Here is a 19,327-nt window from a genome sequence, read left to right as displayed (position 1 = left end):
CGGCAATATCGCACTCGTAACCTGTTGCTGTCGTGCCAAGTGTTGCTGCTGCAGATGTTGCTGTTGCTGTCGATGTTGCTGCTGCTATTGCTGCAGATTGGGATGCCCGCTGACATTGTGGGTGCCGATCTGGATACATGTGAATGCTACGCATGAAACAGTCGATGCAAAAGCAAGCCAGGACTATCAGGAAGTACCACAGACACACGATCAGTACAAATCCGAGCAGAACTGATAGGATTACTGTCAATAGAAAAATCATTCTAAGCTATATTGATTACGTTAGATTTATTACATTTCGTCTTTTGGTAACAGAATCAAGGAGGCCGTCGTTATATACTTAAATTTATTTTGGTAAAAAAAAATAAAATTACAATTTATTATACTTATAAGATTTTGTTTTGGACCCCATTTACGCCACAACTTGGCTTTATTCACTCATATATGTATTGTTAACACTGCCGGCTCTGTTGTAAGGGACTCCAGCTCCACCACTTGTTGAGGCTGCTCTTGAGGACGAGCCACCGAAAGAAATGGCTTTAGATGAAGTGCCAATATTATGTTTCGGCAGTAATAAGAGCATAAGTAGCAAAGGACGCAAGCGGCACAGACAAGCAACACGAGGACTATAGTTATCACAACCAAAACCATGAAAAATCTACCGGTCATGTTTTTATAATTTTTATGTGACAGGAATTTTGATAAAGATGGATGCCCCAATAGACTTTTTACAAATTAAATTTAAGAATGTCTTCACATACACATTCAAAGTAATTTTCCTAATCGATCTTGGTCTTACAAATATTGATTTATTTTTTTAAAATAACGTTAATATCCCTCTTTGTCAAGACAGCTGAAACAGCAGCAATATCCAATGCAGAAGAGCAGCCCAAAAATCATCACTAAAAGCCCAAAAAAGGCAAGAAAAGTTAGATCAGGACCAATCCTATTGAAAGGATCGGAGTGGATATTAGGAGCACTGAGAGCCATCGTTTCATTGTATCAACAAGAAAATTTGTAAATTTAATGACAGACGAATTGAATTTGACAAATTTTCCCAAGACAATGTGAGAGATAATCACACTAGGTATAAAAATGCATTGGGAATTAATTTTTAAATCCTATTTCAAAAAGTGAAAATGAAGTTTTAATATTTCGCCAAGAAATCAATTTGTAATATATTTATAATTCAAGAAAAATGCAATAATAATACCTATGAGAAAAAATGTATAAATGACGGCAAAGGGTTTCTAACACCTTTAGATGAATCTGAAAGCATTGCAAACTTACTTATCTGAAGGGCTACCGTTAATTGGTTATCGATTAATAGCATTATGCAATCACATATTCTGTAAATGCTTCTCTTTCCTTGTCTGGCAATTAAAAGACGCTTTTCAGTTTTCTTTTTGGGAAAGTTATCAAGCTATATAAGTTTCAATTCGCTTCGGTTATTATCGAAAAATGAAGAAAACGCCGAAAGGCCACAAAAACTTTCATAGTGGTTGTAACTTTTTCCCCTCGGCCAGGCGACATTTAAAGTCAATTGTCGTCGCGTCGTGCAGAAAAAGTGCTCGACTGGTGTATGGTATATAAATAAAATAAAATTAATAATAACAATTGAAACAAACGCAGTGGCACAATGAAGCGAAAGAAAGATCGTACGAAATGAAACATGAGAGTCGTCATCCCCATCCCCAACCATCTCTCTTTCGAATGACACGACACGCATGCGCGCAGTGTCAACGCAACTTTTCAGCGAAAGTGACTGAACGAGTTCCAATTGTGCACGGCCGACGATCCAAACGTCTTTATCAGGGGGCCAACAATTAGCTGGCCTGGCGTAATAGTTGCCAAAATAAATGAAAACGAATAGCCAGCAGACTGCTGCCAGAAACATAATTTCTTTTCTAACAAGTTACAAGCTTAATGGGTCTAGACGCATAGTCTAAAATCTTTTTAATTTATTTATTAATTAACTAGTAATAAGCAGTTAATATAGGAATTGTTGCATTTTCAATAAATCAAATATATTAATACCAATAATTCGTAACCACTGAAGGTGGCCCTTAGTTACAAAGAACATTACCAATCCCTAACCTTTCCAACCTTTCCTTAATATGTTTTCAGGGTTGTATGTACCTTTGGATAACAATACAGAATCCTAGCAACCGTTGCCTGCCATGGTAACCCAAAATGTTTACTTTAACTTTGAAATTGTCATTAACAAAAGTAACTTGAAACAAACAAGTTTAAAAAACTTGCTAGAGAAATAAAAAATAAAACTTTTTATTACAAAAATGGTGAACTTTGTATATCCGGAGGAAATGTATCTCTTTGTGGAGAGTATTCGTCCATTTGAGGTGCGCGAGGTGGGCAGCAGTAAATGGCTAGAGGTGCACGAGATGATCATCAAATTGAGCCAGCAGGCGTCCTTGGAGCTGGCTCAGCATCGTGAGGAGGAAGTAAAGGAGTTCCTCATTTCGCGAGACAAGCTGCGCCTGTTGATACACGAAGCCTATTGCATAACCCTCTGGAAGACCCGTGTTCTTCCGCATCTCTTGGAGATCGATCCAAATCCACAGGCCACATTTCTCATCTACACGGTGCTTTATCATGAGGCTGCTTTGGTATCTCTCCTTGATGTCTGCCTCTATCATCCCAGTGGTTGTGAGACGCTGCAGGAATCGGTGATGGATTTGATTGATTATTGCGCCCAAGCGATTTCCCAGGTTATTGGCTTGGTCAGCATGGGTTATCATGAGAATGAGTCTAAGCTGGATGTGGATGAAGCGGTGCTCACAGAACTAGAGCGCCAGAAACGTGACTTTATCTATAAGATTGGGCTGCGCTGCATCTCTATATTAAATTATCTGGCCGATAATGTGGGATTATTTCACCTCAGCGCCGCCCGACGTTTACTTGTTACTCATGACATCCCTTGGCTCATGGTGGATGTGCTCTGTTTCCGGTAAGCATTGAAGATCCTTAGTGGTTAGTATATTAAATATTATTTGTAATCTTAGCCCATGGCAAAGGAAGACTAGCAAGGGGATGCAGAAGTTCATCGAAGAGAAGTGGACCAATGTGGATGATGTCGTCAAGATTGTCAAACCAGAGGCTCAAGCCTGGTTTTGTGTGCGTCAGCTTCTTCTAAATGCCCAAATCATGGAAAACTATACGCTTAATGAAGCCCGCTGCAAGCAGTTAAGCAAGGTAAATTTCGACATTACTTTTATTCTAGAAACCTTACTTACCATCTAGCTTTCCCTTTAGCTTTTGGGCCTAATGCATGAGACTTTGCTTGACCAATTGCCACCGCTAATAGAACTTAAGATGTTCCTTAGCCGCCTGACTCTCAGCGGTAATACAGCCAAGTCCCATTCTCTTTTGCTTGAGGACATTCCCCAGATCCAAGAGGAGCTACTGAAGGATGTAGAAGAAAACGGGGGCTTTTATCAGATAGCCCAGGAGCAAGACTCAGTGTTCCTTAACAAAAACAAGGATGAAATTTCCGCTTTGGCCTCTCGCCTGAGCAAAGCTTACGGTACGGATTTACTCTGCGAACTGGAGCAGAATATGGAGGACCTTAAAGTGGAAGAAGCAAAGGATACCGGAGCAGGTGGCGATGCAGAAGTTCAGCACAGCTGTGCCACTTGCCAGGCAAAGGCCAAAAAGAAGTGCGCCAGTTGCAAGCAAGTTCATTATTGCTCTCGGTGAGTTGGATTTAATCAAAAGTTTAATTTTTTTATTATATCTTGCTTTATCTTTTAGTGATTGCCAGCTCAAGGATTGGCCGCAGCACAAGCAAACCTGTCTTAAGAACTAATTTTTACCCAGTTTAAATTATAAAAATCAAATTATTAGAATAGAACATTCCAAAAATGTAAAAAGGTCAACTTTCTTTTATTTTCATCTGGATTCAGGTGCATTACGTTTATTTTCAATTAGCGAATAGCTTAAAAAAAACTTTCACGTAGTCTCTCATTCAACAGACAGGTTACAGCAGTTTAGCTGTTCTGTCTGAGATGGTCCTTAACCACGTCCAAAGCGGGTGTCTCCTCACCGAAATCCTTGATCACGACCACGGAGCAGCCGCACACCTTGCGGGGCTTGCCCTCCTTGTCGATCTTGCACAGACCGGACCATTCGCCCAGCTTCTTGTGCGAGTCCACGCGGATCAGGGGGATCTGGTGCTCGTTGCACAGAGCGGTGACCAGCTTCTTGTAGTTGGGCTCGTCGAAGGACTCGGCCAGGATGCACAGAACAGCCTGACGCCTGTAAATGAAAAAATACGTTTTGATTAGGCGACTTGTTCTATTTGTGTTTAATAATTCCGCAATGCTGACATTTGCTCAGTAATTGGAAGGTTTTTAATCAATATAAATTCATAAACACGGACCAATTAATTTCATCACAGACAGGCAGATGATCAAAAACGAAGGTGGGATCACTTCTTGGGAATTAAATTTAAATTTTATGTATCTCGAGAAAAATTTTAGATGGCAGAAAATCCCTATTTAAAGGGAGTCACCAGAAAGGTTAAGTAGAATGAAGACCGGCATTTTTAAAAACGTGGGTTTCAAGTCTCAGATTTTGATTAAAGGCAAGTTAAGAAAACTCAAGAAGTGAATAACTCTGCCACCTTCTAGACTAGATTATTGGACTACTTACTTGTCCAGGGCCTTGCAGGCCTGGTGGATGCCATGGACGAGTCCATCGGCGATCAGGGACTTCTTCAGGACCTCCTGCAGGGCGGTGTTAATGTCCATGGCGCCATCGAGCACAGGGGCAGCGGAGGGAACATCACTGCATCGAGAAAACAAGTATATTAGTATTAAATCATCGCTCAGACCACATCGCATAACAAAGAACTATTTAGCCTTGCTTGTTCAGTAATTGGATAATTTATAATCAATGGAAATTCATAAACACGGACCAATTAATTTCATCAACAAGCGGTTTGCCAAGCAAGGCATAAATTATGTTTTTCGTCTATGAAACATCCACTTACACATCAACGTCGGCCATTGTTTAGCGGTATAGGATGCACTGCACTGAAAATGAAAGTAAAAAAGTTTGTATTAGTTGGGATGCCGGGAGATTCGACGAATTAATTTTAACACATCTGTACCTTTTGACAACCGGAAAGAAAGAGACCAAAATTGGCTGAGCGATGGCGATGTGAGTTTTGACTATCGAAAGTCGCAGAGGCGCATTTAAAAATAATCGATGTGTGGTAAAAGACTTGTTCGCACTGTTATTTAATTATTTTATTTTTGCTATCCAAGGTGATCTACATTCTGTTTTGAATGTTCAGCAAAGAAAATGGTTAGTTATGTGTTTGATAAATCTACATAAATAATTTTAAAATAACATTAAAGATTTAAATATTCAGATAATATTACACATAAATTTAAATTACTGAATTCCAGTGCCAACCGTTTATGTGGTTATGATCCCATTTTTGAAATTAATGAACATTTTTTGACAATGTAAATTTTATCACCCGAATTTCAAATTTCTTACAGGGTCCAAGATATTACTAACTTACGCGTTAGTTAAAGATAACTGACCCATGGCACCTGGTAACACTGAGATAAACAATCCCAAATTCCCAAACGCCCGCAACTCGCGCTTCCAACTATAACCGCTATTCTAAATTGCCTATAAATATACGCATATATATTTTGGATTCTCACCCGGATAGCAATTTAATCAAGTTGAGTTGAAGGCGCAAGCTGGAGATTTGAAGTGCAATAACTTGTTTATGTTTACATAAGAAGGCAGCCGAGGCAGCGCAGCAACAACAACAACGAACAGAATGACGAACACGCTAGAGTAAGTTGTATCTGAGGTTGGGTTTATTATTAACAAAAAAAACTCACCATGTGCTCCCGATTCTTGTATCGCACAAATGTACACACAACTGCTATATAATTGCCGAAATTTACAGCGACATGTGAAAATCGTGTGCTTCGTTTGTCTGTGTGCGTGTGTTTGCTTTCGTTATCTGGAATTTAGAATCTACAACGTCTCCAAATGTTAATTTGTATCTTACGAATACAAAAAAAAAACTCGTGTTGGGGGGTGTGAAGATGGTTCGGGCGGCATATGAATGAATTAATATATATATCCGGCCGTGTTCTTCGGCGCCACAAGCTCTCGAGTCCGAAATATGCGAATGATAAGGAGGGCGAATTCTTGCTAGCAACTACAAATATAATCGTAAACAAGAACACACTATCGTCCCAAAAATTGAGCTTGGCTGATTATAATCTAGAATAGTTTGATAAGGAACCATGGTACATTTATTTCCTTTAAGTCTATAAATCCAAAGCAAAATTTGGTAGAATGATCTTTGTTAAATCGCTTATCTATTTGGAATGGAATGGAATAGGATTAAAAATTTAATAACTTATTTGAATATTGCTCTCCCAGAGTATTGTTCTTTGTGCACGGGCGTATGCCTAATATTTCGACATCTAGTCTTTCTTTTTACTGGGGGTAGGGCTATCTCTGAGGTTCATCGCATGCTGATTGCGCTGAAAGCTCTTTACGTACTTGGTGTTGAATGGAACCGTTAATTGGGCGCATTAGCGTCAGGCCCTCAGGCGAGTAACATGTGCGATCGTATCAATAGCAACGTTAGGTGGGGATTTTCGACGTTTATATACCCAAGATAAATATAAGAATTCCTCTAATTTTGTTCACTGCAGAGAAGGAATCCTAGTGGGTTGTGGCAATCCACTTCTGGACATCTCCGCCGTTGTTCCTTTGGAGTTCCTGCAGAAGTACTCCATGAACGAAGACGATGCGATTCTGGCTGAGGAACGACACATGCCCATTTATGGTGAGCTCGTCGAAGGTTACCAGGCGGAATTCCTGGCTGGTGGATCCGTGCAGAATTCGTTGAGGATCGCCCAGTGGATCCTGCGGCAACCTAGGGTAGCAGTCTTCTTTGGTTGTGTTGGAGAGGATAGGTATGCCGAAATCTTAAAGGAGAAGGCTCAATCCGCTGGTCTGGATGTCCACTATCAGGTGAAAAAGGATGTGCCCACGGGTACCTGTGCCGTCCTGATCACCGGCACTCACCGATCACTCTGCGCTAATCTGGCGGCTGCAAACCACTTTACCATCGATCACTTGGAAGAGCCCAGCAACAAGGCTGTGGTGGACAACGCCCTATACTACTACATTTCGGTGAGTGCAGTGCTTCTGTTATGAAATAAACCGTAGAATCGATGCCGGAAGTAATAACTAAGTAACCTGACGGGAAGTAAGTTCGCGATTGCAATTGTTTGATATCAGCAAAATTGTTAAATTCCTTGCTTTTTAATGTTCTTGTGACGTGCGCTATTAATTACTTAACTAACTGCTTTGGTCACAATGTTATAGTCAACAGACAAAACTATTAAATTGTTGTTTTTATGTTTTTGTCCTTTATTTAAAGACATTTGTTAGTATTTTTACTTCACCATTGCAAATGACACAACTATACTTAAAATATTTTAACAAACAAACAGGTCATTAATTTACTCGATATTATTTATTTGTAAGCTGGAAAGTTTTTAAAAGATCTCTAATTAAATGTAAATTATTTATTAAAACTTAAGTACCAATAATCATCCTTTGCTCTGTTTTATCTTCTTAGGGCTTCTTCCTCACCGTGAACCCACCGAGCATCATGCAGGTGGCGGCCACCGCCCTTGCCAAGCAGCGACCGTTCCTAATGAACCTCAGCGCACCATTCATATCGCAATTCTACATGGAACCGCTGTTGGCCGTGATGCCCTATGTGGACATAATTTTCGGCAACGAGGCGGAGGCACAAGCCTTCGCCGAGGCCCAGAATTGGCCAAGTGGGGATCTTCGTGAGATTGGCAAGCGTCTGGTGGCGATGGGCAAATTAAATACGACGCGGCCGCGCATTGCTATCCTCACGCAGGGCTGTGATCCTGTCCTGCTTATCCAACAGGACTCGGTACAGGAGTTCCCGGTCACGATATTGGCGGAACATGAGATTGTTGATACCAATGGCGCTGGGGATGCATTCGTTGGAGGTTTTCTGTCGCAGTTTGTGCAAGGCAAGTCGCTAGATGTCTGCATTCGGTGTGGTAACTATGCAGCCGGGCACATTATCAAGAATCCTGGATGTACATACTCCGGCGAACCAGAGTTTGTCGAGTAAACCCGGATACGGAAGCTACATAAACCTTACACACATCGATGACCGAGAAAGGAGGCCGGCAAAGCGCAGCAAGATTTGCAATTGTTAATTAAGTAAATGAGAGTGACTAAGACATTTTGTTAACACTGATAATTGTTTGTACATATAACCCACACACACAGACACATACAAAAGCATACACATGTGGAATGACATGAACAAATAGCGAGAGTGAGGCTTGTGTCTTATAGATAGAGCAATATTCGAATTTAAATTGATAATAAAACAAAAGTGACACACACGAGCGAAACACAAAAGTCAACAGTTTGCACAACTTCAAATCTTTGTTTTGTTTTTCAGATTAGCGGTGTGAGTGTATCAAGAGGATATTGCCTCATAAATATTGGGTATTGGTTTTTTATCAGACTGTTATCAAAATGATTCAAGAATTCTGATATCACTTTTCAGAATATCATTAGGCTGGCTAATAGGTGTAATAAATCTACTGAATTTGAGCGCTAAAGTATTGCGAAAGGTGAAATCATCTAAGCAATGAGATTTATAGAACATATATAAACATAAAAAATAAAACAAAAAGCTAAATTGGAGAATAACACAGAGGTATTACAAGTCATATTGATGTCCCAAATATATGATAACTAAGGATCGTCAGTAGATAAGATTATTAGCAACAAACTTTAACTGATACTGATAAATCATATAGATAGAAATGGCTGATACCTGGATTGTCAGCGAAAACCACGTAAAACCAAACATCTGTTAAAATGTTTCACTTATAAGCCCCATAAATTCACATTCAATTGACTCAATAGATTAGATTATCAGCAACATGCTTTGACTAGTTTATGAATACAAAACAACATGCAAGATATTAGAAAAACCTATTTTCAAAAATACAATGCGATTTTAAGATTTGCTCAAAGACAATTGTGTACGTTGTTTACTTAAATCTAAAAAAGAACTTGTTTGCTTTGGCGACTTGTGACATTGAACCCAAGATCAGTAACACTATTCGAGCAGATAGCCCTTGATGAAAGGCAGGCCTGTTGGAACACGCTTTTGATAGCGTACGTAGTCCGACTGGAAGAAGTTCAGCAGGGAGTATTCCTCGACGTAGACGCGATCGTGGAAGAAGAGCCAGCTGACCAGTGTGTAGATGCAGATGCAGATAGGGTTTAACAGAATGATCTGGGTTCCGATAGACCACCAGAACCAGCCGACATATGACGGGTGCCGGCAGTAGGAGTAGATCCCGCTTGTTATTAGTTTGTGATCCGAGTGTTTCTCATCCTGGACCTGCAGGTAAAATGTAGAAAATATGTACATACTAAAATAGAAGCTCTTTCTTTTTGAAATATCGTTAGTCAGTTACTTTTCTTTAAGTAGTAACATTTAGACAACATTATTTCAAGCTTCATATATAAGCCATCTTACCAAATGTGTGAAGCTCCGTCCGGCTGTGATTATAGCCGCCTTGCGAACCACTTCGCCTAATAAGCACAACACCACGCCCACCAGCCATATGTTTCCGAAAGTCTTAAACTCCGGCAGAAAGTAAACCTCCAAAGAGAATTCGATCCAGCTGGCTGCAGCAGCTAGACCATAGTGCACCGAGTGGTTTAACATAAAGGAATCAAGACTTAAACTGCGCGGATTTGCACAAGCGATTACGAGAAACTCAGAGTAGTGGAAGAAGGACATAAAGCAGCCATAGACGCCAAACTGTTGCCATTCGGTGGGGGCAAAGCAGATGACCAGCACGCTTACGGCTATGGCAAAACCCAGGAAGGACGCCCGAATGGCCACCTGTGGGATTGAGATAGTAATTGCTGCTGATAGGGTTTATATACTTTAACAAGTGACTCACCTGGTAGTCGTGGTTTCGCAGTACGAACCGTATTATCATGTTGATCAGGGCGTAGTATAAAGCAGGACCCCAGAGCACCGCTCCCCAGACCTGGGGTACCATTCCATAATAGATCTGGGGAACCGAGGGGATCAGAATCAAAGCTGCGGTGATTAAAAAGCAATATAAACTAATGCGGCCGTCTAAACAAAGGAAGGAGCCTCCAGTCCCTTGGACAGGAACTCGGGGAACATTTGCACACATGATCGAAGGATCAGAACTCTATTTGTGCTGGTAATGTGCGCCAAAACACAGAAATTGATGATTTTCAAAACATTTGCTCGTTAAATGCACCGGAATGTAAATAAACCGGCAAAGCTTTCGATAACTATATAACGATAACAGAATAAGCAAATAAAAGATGGGTTAGCCTCCAAAATTGCCTTGAATATTTTTAATATTTACCTTAATTATCAAAACCTTAATATTATACTCTTAATTCTGTAAAAAATATTTGATTTCCTAAATTCGTTTCACTTTGTATTACAAAATTGTTTATAGTTTTTTAGTCAATTCCCACTTTAGCTACAAACGATAGCTGTGTAGACGGTAGAACTATCGATATACAAGAGTTTAATTTTCAATAATTAAACTGAAAATGTTTAAGACGAAAAGTAATATAAATAAAATTTTAAATATGAAATATTAATAATATGAAATTATTTCTTTTTATTTACCACACATATTTTCGATATTTTATCGATAGCTTGAAGAGCACCGTGCAGGTTATGTAAAATAAAAAGTAAAATTGTTGTTCAATTAAAAAACCAAAGAAGGCGACCAAACTCCTGTTGATACCAAGCCATGGTCTTCCTAAATCTGCCACTTTTAGTGCGAGCCCGCGGTCCGGATGAATTCTGGCGGAAGAGACGCATCTTTAAATTGGCCGCGGTAGTTTCTCCAACTTTGCATACAAAATAACAATAATATACCGGTACTTTCATATTTCCTACAGCATTATAGAAGTCGCACCCGCAATGTTTACTCCTTCGCCATTAGGAGTGTCCATAGGGCATTGGCATATGCCACGAAGGGACGAAAACTTAAAAAATTGGACATGGCACAACTGTGGAGCACACGCGTAGAAGCGGGATGTCAGCAATATGGTGTGGATCTGGAAACCTTTAAGGAGGGCTTGGCACGTTCCGATATTTTGCTCAACAAGTACGTAGCAACAGTTAGTACACTGGTTTGTAAATGAAATAATATTAACTTTTCAGAAAAACCCTTTCCGATCTGGCTATTTGGGAGCCGCGATCCTTTGAAACTCTGGTCAAGATCTCCCGAGAGCGGGCCGCTGTCGAAGGAATGCCGGGTATAAAGCGGAGGTCGGCCTTTAACCAGGTTTACGGCCTAAGCAACTTGAAGTTGGATTAATATAGCCTTAAGTAGGAGTTCAAATATAGACTTTTATATATTTTAACGAATAACAAGGAGTATTATTTTCAATCTTTAGAATATTTTTACGCACTCATTTTTCATTTACTTATCGTGCGAAGTTGCATCTCCAAATATGTTATATAATATATTTCATATTGGATACCAAAGAATATAAAATTTTTTGGAATTTCTGAAAGAAAATGTAGTTTTTATTTACTATTAGGGCACCCGTCTGAACTAGTCTTAAAAATGTAAGGTTCCTCTCAACGAGCTCATCTCGTAAGATAAAATGACAAGTGTAACCTTGATGTAGATTTTAACAAGTAACTCGAAATTTATTCAATGGCGGTCCATGTGCAATGCAAATAAAAATATTGCATCAGCGTTTATTGTAGTTTTGGTTACGGGTTTGTGGGTGTGTTACGTACTAATAGAAAACATAGAATTCATAGAATTGTGAGACAGTTTCCGGCAACGAGATCTACTCAAGCTTGGCCAGGATGTCGGATTCGCGGAAGAGGAACAGCTCCTTCTGGTCACCCTGAACGTTGACCTTGGTGCCTCCAAATTCAGGCAGCAGGACACGATCGCCCTCCTTCACGCCAATGGGAATGTGACTGCCAGTTGTCTGCGAGTTAAGGTAAACGTTGAGATGATTCTTAATACACAGATAATGTTGAAATACTCACGGTATTACGAGTGCCAGGGCCAACGGCAACAACGGTGCCCTCGAGAACTTTGCCCACAGCATTCTCCGGCAAAACGATGCCGCCTTTCGTCTTGGTCAGAGCCTCGGCCCTCTGGATCAGGATGCGATCCAGCATGGGGATGATCTTCTTGATAGCTGCGGCCTAAAGAGCATTAAATAAGACCCAACAATTATTCCATGTTTCATGTTTCGTTTCTGTCACTGATTACACAACAGCCCGGTAAGAGAGAGAGGTGGACCACCGATAGTAAGTTGTGGAACCTTCTCGAACAACCGTGCATCCGAGAGATCTCCAACTTCGTTTGAATGACTTTCTAAGCCTTACATTCTTAACTCACCATTTTTGTTCTTAAATGCAAACTGGAGCGCTCGGAAAAAGTTAAAGATTGAACTTTTTACTGAACTACACGTGCCGGCGTAACTTCGATAGATGCAAGACTGATTATCGTAGGTGTGACCAGGCCTCCCGATCTAAGCAGACAAAAATTATTTCGCTACACTGAGAAAAGGAAAATAGAGAAATAAAATTTAATTATGTTTATGTGGTTTATGAACAACGGCAAAAATAGTTTTGATTACAGGCATAAACTCTATAACTTTTGAACATGTTCAATTTTATTTTGCAATGCTTTTTACGATATTAAGTTATAAATAAGCTTAATATTAGAGTGTCTGTCAAAGATTACAGTTTTCCCGTAATTTGCTTTGGTTTGCTCAAGTAACCAATAAATTTTAAATATATATATTAAATATATACATATAATTAATCAATAAAATGTTAAAATTGTAAAATCAAATAAAACCAAAGATGCTTTTAAAAAACTTTGAAAGTTTCGGTCAAAAAAGAACACTTAGAGGTGAAAAATTTGTCGTTGGCAATAAACTACTGATGATTACTACAATAAAAAAAAACAATAGTTTTAGTTTACTCTGCCGCTGTTATTAGGACAAGTACTTTGGTACTTAGGTCCTGTTGATCTCTATAATATAAATACGCATATAAATCGATTTGTATATCTATATATCGATAGATTTTTGGCAGTCCCACCACCAAGTCTGATTGTCTTGAGAGTTTTGAGTCACCGTTTTGCCTTGTTTACATTTAATGTAATATTTACCAGATAAATCCAAATTGATTTCATTTCCAACTTAAGTGGCATGTTGTTCGCTTTGTCAAAAATTGGTTTAAGTTGTTTTCGTTTAGTTTAATTTACTGATAAGACAACAATTAACATACTAAAATAATGGATCGTCGTGGCACAAAGGTTGGAACTGGTACTAAAGCTTTGGAGTACTGGTGCAAAATTGTAACACAAGGATATAATGGAGTTAAGGTGGAGAACATGACGACTTCGTGGCGGAATGGACTTGCTTTTTGTGCAATTATACATCACTTTCGACCGGATCTTATAGATTTCGATCGATTAAAGCCAACCGATATTTATGATAATAACGACTTAGCCTTTACTACTGCTGAGAAGCACTTGGGAATTCCCGCATTACTTGATGCAGCTGATATGGTTTCGTATGAAGTACCTGACAGACTATCCATACTAACGTATTTATCCCAGTTTTATAAGGTGCTTGGAAAGAGCCTCAAGCATCCGAAGCCAGATGAAACATTTCCTGAGGAAAGTGAGCCCCCACAAAAGATGATGCATATTGTGGGAATGCCCCGCAGAGATAAGTGCCAGAAATGCGATCTTCCGGTTTTTCTGGCCGAAAGAGTCCTCGTCGGAAAACGGGCTTATCATCGAACATGTTTGAAATGTGCAAGATGTTCCTCATTGCTCACACCCGGGAGTTTTTATGAAACTGAGGTCAATAATATATATTGTTGCGAGACGTGCCCCGATGAAGAAAGTGAACCGGAAAGCGACATTGTAAAACTGAAGACAGCCAGTATTGATACTACTAGTGATCCAAAACCTGTACCGGAAGCTCCTGATTATTCTAATAATCAACAAAAAGACTTGGAAGTAGATGCAAAACCTGTATCGAAAGCTCCTGAATATCCTAGTAATCAACAAAGGGACTTGGCCTCTTTAAGTACACGTGAAAAGGTTTTGATCTTTGAAACACCGTCCAAAATAGATAACAAATTAAATGAAACGGATAAGACAATAAGTATTGAACAAAATGATGAAAGGACAGTTGATCACTTAAAGCCTATTTTACAAGAGGTTTCTAATATATCTACTGTTCCTCTAGACGAAGAGGATGGTGGTCTTCTTGAACAAACTGATGACCAAGCAGAAGATCCTATTGAGCCTGATTTACGTGAGGATCCTAAGGATTCTACTATCTTATTAGGCAAGGAAGATGATAGTCTTCTTGGAGAAGCAACATCTTCGGACAAACTAGATGAAAAAGAAGTTATTAGTTCCAATAATACGTCAGAACTCATTCCAGAACCACAAAATGCTCCTATCTCGGACGAAAAGACTCAAGAAGTCATTAAACCTGAAAACAGTAGCACAGAAAATGAAATTTTCTCAAAACCAGAAACCTGCTCTAAGCAGGAAGGTGATATACCAGAACAAAAAGATCTCGAGTCTCACCAAGATAATATAAATGAGACTAAAGTAGCTGAAACAGAATATCCAGAGGACTTAAATCCTTTTAAGGATGATGATATATGCGAGGGTGCCAACCCTTTCGACAGCTCCGACGATGAAGTGGAGCTTTTAAAAGGCATTCCAGCCCATGAACGCAAAGGCTCGATTTTAAAAAGAGTCAAAGTTGTCCCTCCCCGTCCACCTCCACCTAAAATAGGCCTAGCCGTATCTAAACCATCAGAGAAACAACATTCCAGCCCTACACCTTCTCTAGGGAAAAAATTGCCGATGCCCACACCCAGAATATCTATATCTAAACCGCAGACTCCAGTACAATTAATGACTCACCGAGGCCATACAAGTAATATTTCGTCTTCGTCTTCGGATCATTTGGATGACTTGAAAGCATTTGACCGTGGTGCAGATGACCGTATTTCAAGTATCTCTTTGCCATCAGATAACGCCCCACGCAAGCCACTTCGTGCCGCAGTTGGGACTCCACTAAAAAGTGAAGATTCAAGTCCCACTACCAGTCTTAGCTCTATTACTTCTCCGATGCGAAAGAAGCGCCAAGCGCCCTTGCCCCCAAAACAGGGCGACTTTGAGAGTGATCCGGGTTTCAGTAAATTATCTGATGAACAAAAGGCCATGTTGCATAATAATCGCAATACTCCAAGTCAGAGTGATTCGACTAGGAGATTAATACCTCTTGACCAGAGCTTGCTCTCTGATGAAACAACCGAGTCGAGTAATTACGAAGATAGTTTGAACACTTCAAATGCAGATGAAGAGGTAAATATAGTATATCGACGTATTTTGGTTCCACCAACTCAGCCCGACAACACAATTGATCGAGGCAAAGAAGATCAAAAGTCTCCGATCGTTTATAATGATTTCGATAGCAACGTAAGCCCATTAGGGTACAATAAATCTACTCATGGTAAATGGAAGAGACGGAAAGGACCAGCCCCAGCGGTGCCTATACCCCCGCGAAAAGTTTTACAACGGCTTCCGCTTCAAGAAATTCGACACGAATTCGAAATTATTGCCGTACAACAGCTAGGTCTTGAAAAACAAGGTGTTATTCTCGAGAAAATGATACGCGATCGCTGTGAACGATCTTTAGATTCAGAATCTGTTGATTCCGAATCAATCGACTCTCAGATAACTAACTCAAAGGAAGTAGAAGATCTTATTCTGCAACTGTTTGAACTGGTAAATGAAAAAAACGAATTGTTCCGCCGTCAAGCGGAGTTGATGTATCTTCGGCGGCAGCACCGCTTGGAACAGGAGCAAGCTGACATTGAACATGAAATTCGAGTATTAATGGGTCAACCGGAGCACAACAAAACAGACTCCGATAAAGCTCATGAGGAAGTATTAATAAATCGCCTTGTAAAGGTAGTTGAGATGCGTAACGAAGTAATTGATAGCCTTGAGACGGATCGAGTTCGTGAGGCACGAGAGGATATGAGCATTAAGAACCGACTGCATATTTACAATTCGGAGCGCGAAGAACCAGTAGACACGAAAAGCGCAGACAAGTCGTCAAAAAAATTGTCTAAAAAGGAACGAAAGAAACTTAAAGAAGAAAGTAAATTGGGCAAGGGAAAGAAGTCGGATCTGGATAAGGATGTGGACGAGTCAGAAGCAACACCAGCTTTGGATAAGGTTAAAAAGAAGAGAAACTTGTTCTTTTTAAAGATGTGAAACAGGTGGGGGAATACTTTTGTATGCGTTGAACAATTATATTTTATTTTATGTATAACCTATTAAGTTTTTCTATTGCCATAAATGAGCATTTCAATAAATACAAGAACTACATATTTTTATTTAAAAATTAAAACGTTATTTTTCATGGGAATTATTCTTAAATAATTCTGAACATGTGGATGCGAATGTATTCAAAGGCGGACCTTCAGGGAACATATCATAATATTCATTTTTAAATCGCTTTTATATTTGATGTTGGCTTTAGTTAGTGACAACAAAGATACAAAGAAGTATCGATATGCACAGAAATCTTTCGATTTAAGGGTTCTGAATTAAGAAAAACTTTGCTTAAAGACGTTGAACTACCGATAAGTTGGAGGTTATTAACTTATCTTGTTAAGAAGAAATAAGGTTTTATAAAAAATGTCTATGGTTGTCAGTATGCTTTTGCATATATTGCTATCGATAGTGCAATTTTATAATATTAAGCTGTCGATAATAGAACATCTCTAAACTGATAATAGCAATAAACCTTTGTCTAGATATAAACATATTAGTAATCGAAAAAAGTGCAGCGTGAACTGTTTCTTTTAAATTAAAAAGAAACATAGAAATTAAGCAAAAAAAAAAAAAAAATTGGGAACAAATTTGGGGTTTAGAGAATATTTATTACTAAAGGTGCAGGTGATCTGGTGATTAAATTTGTGTGGTTCCCCTTTTAAATTTTTTTTCATGTCATTAATGTAAAATCAAAAATATATTATTAACAATGAATCGCAAAGAAAAACGCCGTGATCTTCGTAATTCTTTGGAAGACTTTTGGCTGAAGGAGTCCAAATTTCTGGAACAGATCTTCGATAGGCACATTCCCTTTGATTGCAAAAATCTGATGAAGTTCCACGACCTTGTCTATCACCACTGCTCTAGCTTTGTTCATGATCCAAGTGTGCGATCCCAAGATCCCGGAAAATACTTTTATGAAGGTCTGACTTTATTCTTAAATTCACGGCTTAAAGCAATAGCGTTGGATATGGAAAATATTGGGGATGACGAATACCTGATCACTAAATACGTCGAAGAGTGGGAGCCGTTTCGGAAATCCTGCGAGATATTGGACCGAGGATGTCGATACTTCAACAACAACTGGGTGAAGCGAGAGCACTTTGAAGGCAACAGCTATGTTCATGAAGTCTACCGCATGGCAATGATTCAATGGAAAGAGCTGGTGTTCAGCCCTATTGACAGGGCCTTGGTCACTGCCATAACCCTGGTGGTTAATCTAAAATCCAAAGATTGCACCAATATCAAATCCCTGGTCTATAAGGTACTTAAATCAATTGTAGAGCTATATGCCAACGATGAGAGGCAAGAAGTGCCGGTGCATATTAAACTCAAGAATGTGTTCACTGACAAAGTGGTGGCTTTCTACAAGTCGGAGACTTTGTCTGAATTCCAAAGGGTCATCTCCTCCTATAAATACGACGGGCTAAAGCACTTTTTAAAATATGCATATTTAGCAATGCCAGAACACGAATATGGAGTTCATTTTGAAGCAATTCTAAAAACACTAATCGCTCCGCACCTGCAGGAAACTATTGCAAAATCATTGGGTGGTAAAGACTACATTCAGGCCATCTTGGAATACAATTCATTAAAGAGGCAAATGCAGGATCACAAAAGGCTGTTGGCCGTTATCGATCAGTTGTGCCAGGATGAAATAAACAAAATGAATCAGAAGATGAATCCCATCAGTGTTCTGGTCTTATACTCCAACGAACTGATGATCAAGAAACACCAGACTGATCAAATGATTACTGATGAACTTAAACGAATCGTTCAAGTGGTGAGGTTTCTAAATGAAAAGGACAAATTTGTTCAACAATATTTGCAAGTCCTAAGGGCTAGACAAATCCAAGAGACATCCACCTCGGACGAACTTGAGTCTACTATGGTTTCCCTTTTGAAAAAGGAGTTCGGACATGATCTCACAGTTACATTAACAGAACAGTTGGCGGAATTAGATCGATCAAGAATCTTTAAGGAACGGTTTGAAAATTATTTGGATGGAAAAGGCGTAAAGCTGGAATTTGATTTTCGTCTCAAGTATTTTACAAACCGCGGGTTTGATGAAAATTGCAAACTTATTTTGCCCTTGGAACTTAATCGAGCTGTTCAGGAATTTACATTATTTCAAATCAGGTTATAAAGAGCGGAAAGATTGAATTCAATTACAATATATCGACTGGCGAAATAGTCTGCAATTTAGATCGATCGACTCATATCCTTGAGGTAAGCACTTTACAAATGGCGATATTGCTCCAGTTCAACGAACAGAAAACATTTACGATCAATGAATTGGCGGACAGGTTGGGCACAAAGATAGAGACTTTGCAACCGGTGAGTTAAAATCTTAGCTTAATTATTACTTTTAAGACTAATTATTGCACACGTTATGTAGGTACTGGACTTTTGGATAAGGATCAGCTTACTAATTTCTAGCGGCACATATGTGAAAATTAACACTAACTTCACAAATAAAAAGCGACGACTTAATGTAAGCAAGGTTGTAACTAAAACTAGAAAGATCGAAGTGAGAGATGAATATGAATTAAAAATAAGGCGGATACATATTACAAATGCAGCAGTAGTGCGCATAATGAAGAAGCATAAAGTCCTGGAACATTCGCAGTTAGTTGGGTATGTTCTTGAGGAGCTAAAGAATATATTTACACCAGAAATAGGATTCATTAAGGATAGAATCAATGATTTACTTAAAAAGGACCCGGCAGACTTGGAGCTTGTTGGGGCTAGTACGTACAGATACACTTAATTATCGTCTAACATCATTTACAGATATACCAATTGCCATTTAT

General features: G+C 39.2%; 8 protein-coding genes and 2 non-coding genes across 11 annotated transcripts; 5 read left to right on the top strand and 5 right to left on the bottom strand.

The window, feature by feature from the left end:
- Positions 1-2,239: 2,239 nt before the first annotated feature.
- Positions 2,240-3,956, top strand: LOC108114470 (zinc finger MYND domain-containing protein 10 homolog). The gene is made up of 4 exons (XM_017225477.2): positions 2,240-2,968; positions 3,024-3,213; positions 3,274-3,713; positions 3,772-3,956. Exons 1-4 carry the CDS (start codon positions 2,298-2,300, stop codon positions 3,824-3,826), a joined length of 1,356 nt encoding a protein of 451 aa, XP_017080966.1. The 5' UTR covers positions 2,240-2,297; the 3' UTR covers positions 3,827-3,956.
- Positions 3,885-5,173, bottom strand: LOC108114474 (40S ribosomal protein S12). The gene is made up of 4 exons (XM_017225483.2): positions 5,132-5,173; positions 5,012-5,054; positions 4,672-4,806; positions 3,885-4,275 (listed from the first exon to the last, which is right to left on the bottom strand). Exons 2-4 carry the CDS (start codon positions 5,026-5,028, stop codon positions 4,008-4,010), a joined length of 420 nt encoding a protein of 139 aa, XP_017080972.1. The 5' UTR covers positions 5,029-5,054; positions 5,132-5,173; the 3' UTR covers positions 3,885-4,007.
- LOC121530032 lies at positions 4,348-4,418 on the bottom strand. The gene has a single exon (XR_005993735.1). It is a non-coding gene; the product is annotated as a small nucleolar RNA U18 (small nucleolar RNA).
- LOC121530033 lies at positions 4,885-4,955 on the bottom strand. Its single transcript, XR_005993736.1, has one exon. It is a non-coding gene; the product is annotated as a small nucleolar RNA U18 (small nucleolar RNA).
- Positions 5,174-5,238: 65 nt separating the features above from the next.
- Positions 5,239-8,508, top strand: LOC108114471 (adenosine kinase). 2 transcript variants are annotated; one of them, XM_017225480.1, is made up of 4 exons: positions 5,239-5,328; positions 5,529-5,838; positions 6,717-7,200; positions 7,652-8,508. In XM_017225480.1, the coding sequence occupies exons 2-4, from the start codon at positions 5,822-5,824 to the stop codon at positions 8,186-8,188; spliced, it is 1,038 nt and encodes a 345-aa protein (XP_017080969.1). In that variant the 5' UTR covers positions 5,239-5,328; positions 5,529-5,821; the 3' UTR covers positions 8,189-8,508. The 2 variants fall into 2 exon arrangements, with proteins under 2 accessions (XP_017080969.1, XP_017080968.1); XM_017225479.1 differs by lacking the exons at positions 5,239-5,328; positions 5,529-5,838 and adding an exon at positions 6,552-6,649.
- Positions 8,509-9,001: 493 nt separating this feature from the next.
- LOC108114472 (protein-S-isoprenylcysteine O-methyltransferase) lies at positions 9,002-10,608 on the bottom strand. Its single transcript, XM_017225481.1, has 4 exons — positions 10,500-10,608; positions 10,056-10,422; positions 9,623-9,994; positions 9,002-9,484 (listed from the first exon to the last, which is right to left on the bottom strand). The coding sequence occupies exons 2-4, from the start codon at positions 10,296-10,298 to the stop codon at positions 9,197-9,199; spliced, it is 903 nt and encodes a 300-aa protein (XP_017080970.1). The 5' UTR covers positions 10,299-10,422; positions 10,500-10,608; the 3' UTR covers positions 9,002-9,196.
- Positions 10,609-10,790: 182 nt separating this feature from the next.
- Positions 10,791-11,521, top strand: LOC108114501 (39S ribosomal protein L20, mitochondrial). The gene is made up of 3 exons (XM_017225521.2): positions 10,791-10,985; positions 11,050-11,258; positions 11,315-11,521. Exons 1-3 carry the CDS (start codon positions 10,899-10,901, stop codon positions 11,469-11,471), a joined length of 453 nt encoding a protein of 150 aa, XP_017081010.1. The 5' UTR covers positions 10,791-10,898; the 3' UTR covers positions 11,472-11,521.
- Positions 11,522-11,784: 263 nt separating this feature from the next.
- LOC108114503 (10 kDa heat shock protein, mitochondrial) lies at positions 11,785-12,648 on the bottom strand. Its single transcript, XM_017225522.1, has 3 exons — positions 12,522-12,648; positions 12,164-12,325; positions 11,785-12,102 (listed from the first exon to the last, which is right to left on the bottom strand). Exons 1-3 carry the CDS (start codon positions 12,522-12,524, stop codon positions 11,956-11,958), a joined length of 312 nt encoding a protein of 103 aa, XP_017081011.1. The 5' UTR covers positions 12,525-12,648; the 3' UTR covers positions 11,785-11,955.
- A 591-nt stretch (positions 12,649-13,239) lies between these two features.
- LOC108114498 (MICAL-like protein 1) lies at positions 13,240-16,565 on the top strand. Its single transcript, XM_017225518.2, has one exon. The coding sequence runs from the start codon at positions 13,428-13,430 to the stop codon at positions 16,449-16,451; it is 3,024 nt and encodes a 1,007-aa protein (XP_017081007.1). The 5' UTR covers positions 13,240-13,427; the 3' UTR covers positions 16,452-16,565.
- A 101-nt stretch (positions 16,566-16,666) lies between these two features.
- Positions 16,667-19,317, top strand: LOC108114499 (cullin homolog 1). Its single transcript, XM_017225519.2, is given in 3 exon segments — positions 16,667-18,643; positions 18,646-18,851; positions 18,913-19,317. Coding segments are annotated over 3 exon segments (1,998 nt in total). The 5' UTR covers positions 16,667-17,223; the 3' UTR covers positions 19,285-19,317.
- Positions 19,318-19,327: the final 10 nt, after the last annotated feature.

Source organism: Drosophila eugracilis, unplaced genomic scaffold (assembly GCF_018153835.1).
Source record: "Drosophila eugracilis isolate 14026-0451.02 unplaced genomic scaffold, ASM1815383v1 contig_2154, whole genome shotgun sequence".
NCBI lineage: Eukaryota > Metazoa > Arthropoda > Insecta > Diptera > Drosophilidae > Drosophila > Drosophila eugracilis.
Note: the sequence above shows the minus strand (reverse complement) of the source record. Positions and strands in the feature narration are given on the sequence as shown.

Bases quoted from the DNA above. Each gene is read 5' to 3' on its own strand.
- LOC108114471 (XM_017225479.1), top strand. From the start codon at position 6,621: ATGTGCGATCGTATCAATAGCAACGTTAG. The intron at 6,650-6,716 runs GTGGGGATTTTC...TGTTCACTGCAG, and splicing joins CGTATCAATAGCAACGTTAG to AGAAGGAATCCTAGTGGGTT. The intron at 7,201-7,651 runs GTGAGTGCAGTG...TTATCTTCTTAG, and splicing joins CCCTATACTACTACATTTCG to GGCTTCTTCCTCACCGTGAA.
- LOC108114503 (XM_017225522.1), bottom strand. The intron at 12,103-12,163 runs GTGAGTATTTCA...CTTAACTCGCAG, and splicing joins GCCCTGGCACTCGTAATACC to ACAACTGGCAGTCACATTCC.
- LOC108114498 (XM_017225518.2), top strand. From the start codon at position 13,428: ATGGATCGTCGTGGCACAAAGGTTGGAACTGGTACTAAAGCTTTGGAG.
- LOC108114501 (XM_017225521.2), top strand. From the start codon at position 10,899: ATGGTCTTCCTAAATCTGCCACTTTTAGTGCGAGCCCGCGGTCCGGAT. The intron at 10,986-11,049 runs GTAGTTTCTCCA...TATTTCCTACAG, and splicing joins GCATCTTTAAATTGGCCGCG to CATTATAGAAGTCGCACCCG. The intron at 11,259-11,314 runs GTACGTAGCAAC...TTAACTTTTCAG, and splicing joins TCCGATATTTTGCTCAACAA to AAAAACCCTTTCCGATCTGG.
- LOC108114474 (XM_017225483.2), bottom strand. The intron at 4,276-4,671 runs GTAAGTAGTCCA...TTTCATTTACAG, and splicing joins GCCTGCAAGGCCCTGGACAA to GCGTCAGGCTGTTCTGTGCA.
- LOC108114470 (XM_017225477.2), top strand. From the start codon at position 2,298: ATGGTGAACTTTGTATATCCGGAGGAAATGTATCTCTTTGTGGAGAGT. The intron at 2,969-3,023 runs GTAAGCATTGAA...TTGTAATCTTAG, and splicing joins GTGGATGTGCTCTGTTTCCG to CCCATGGCAAAGGAAGACTA. The intron at 3,714-3,771 runs GTGAGTTGGATT...TTTATCTTTTAG, and splicing joins CAAGTTCATTATTGCTCTCG to TGATTGCCAGCTCAAGGATT.
- LOC108114472 (XM_017225481.1), bottom strand. From the start codon at position 10,298: ATGTGTGCAAATGTTCCCCGAGTTCCTGTCCAAGGGACTGGAGGCTCC. The intron at 9,995-10,055 runs GTGAGTCACTTG...TCAATCCCACAG, and splicing joins TGCGAAACCACGACTACCAG to GTGGCCATTCGGGCGTCCTT. The intron at 9,485-9,622 runs GTAAGATGGCTT...TTTTACCTGCAG, and splicing joins GACGGAGCTTCACACATTTG to GTCCAGGATGAGAAACACTC.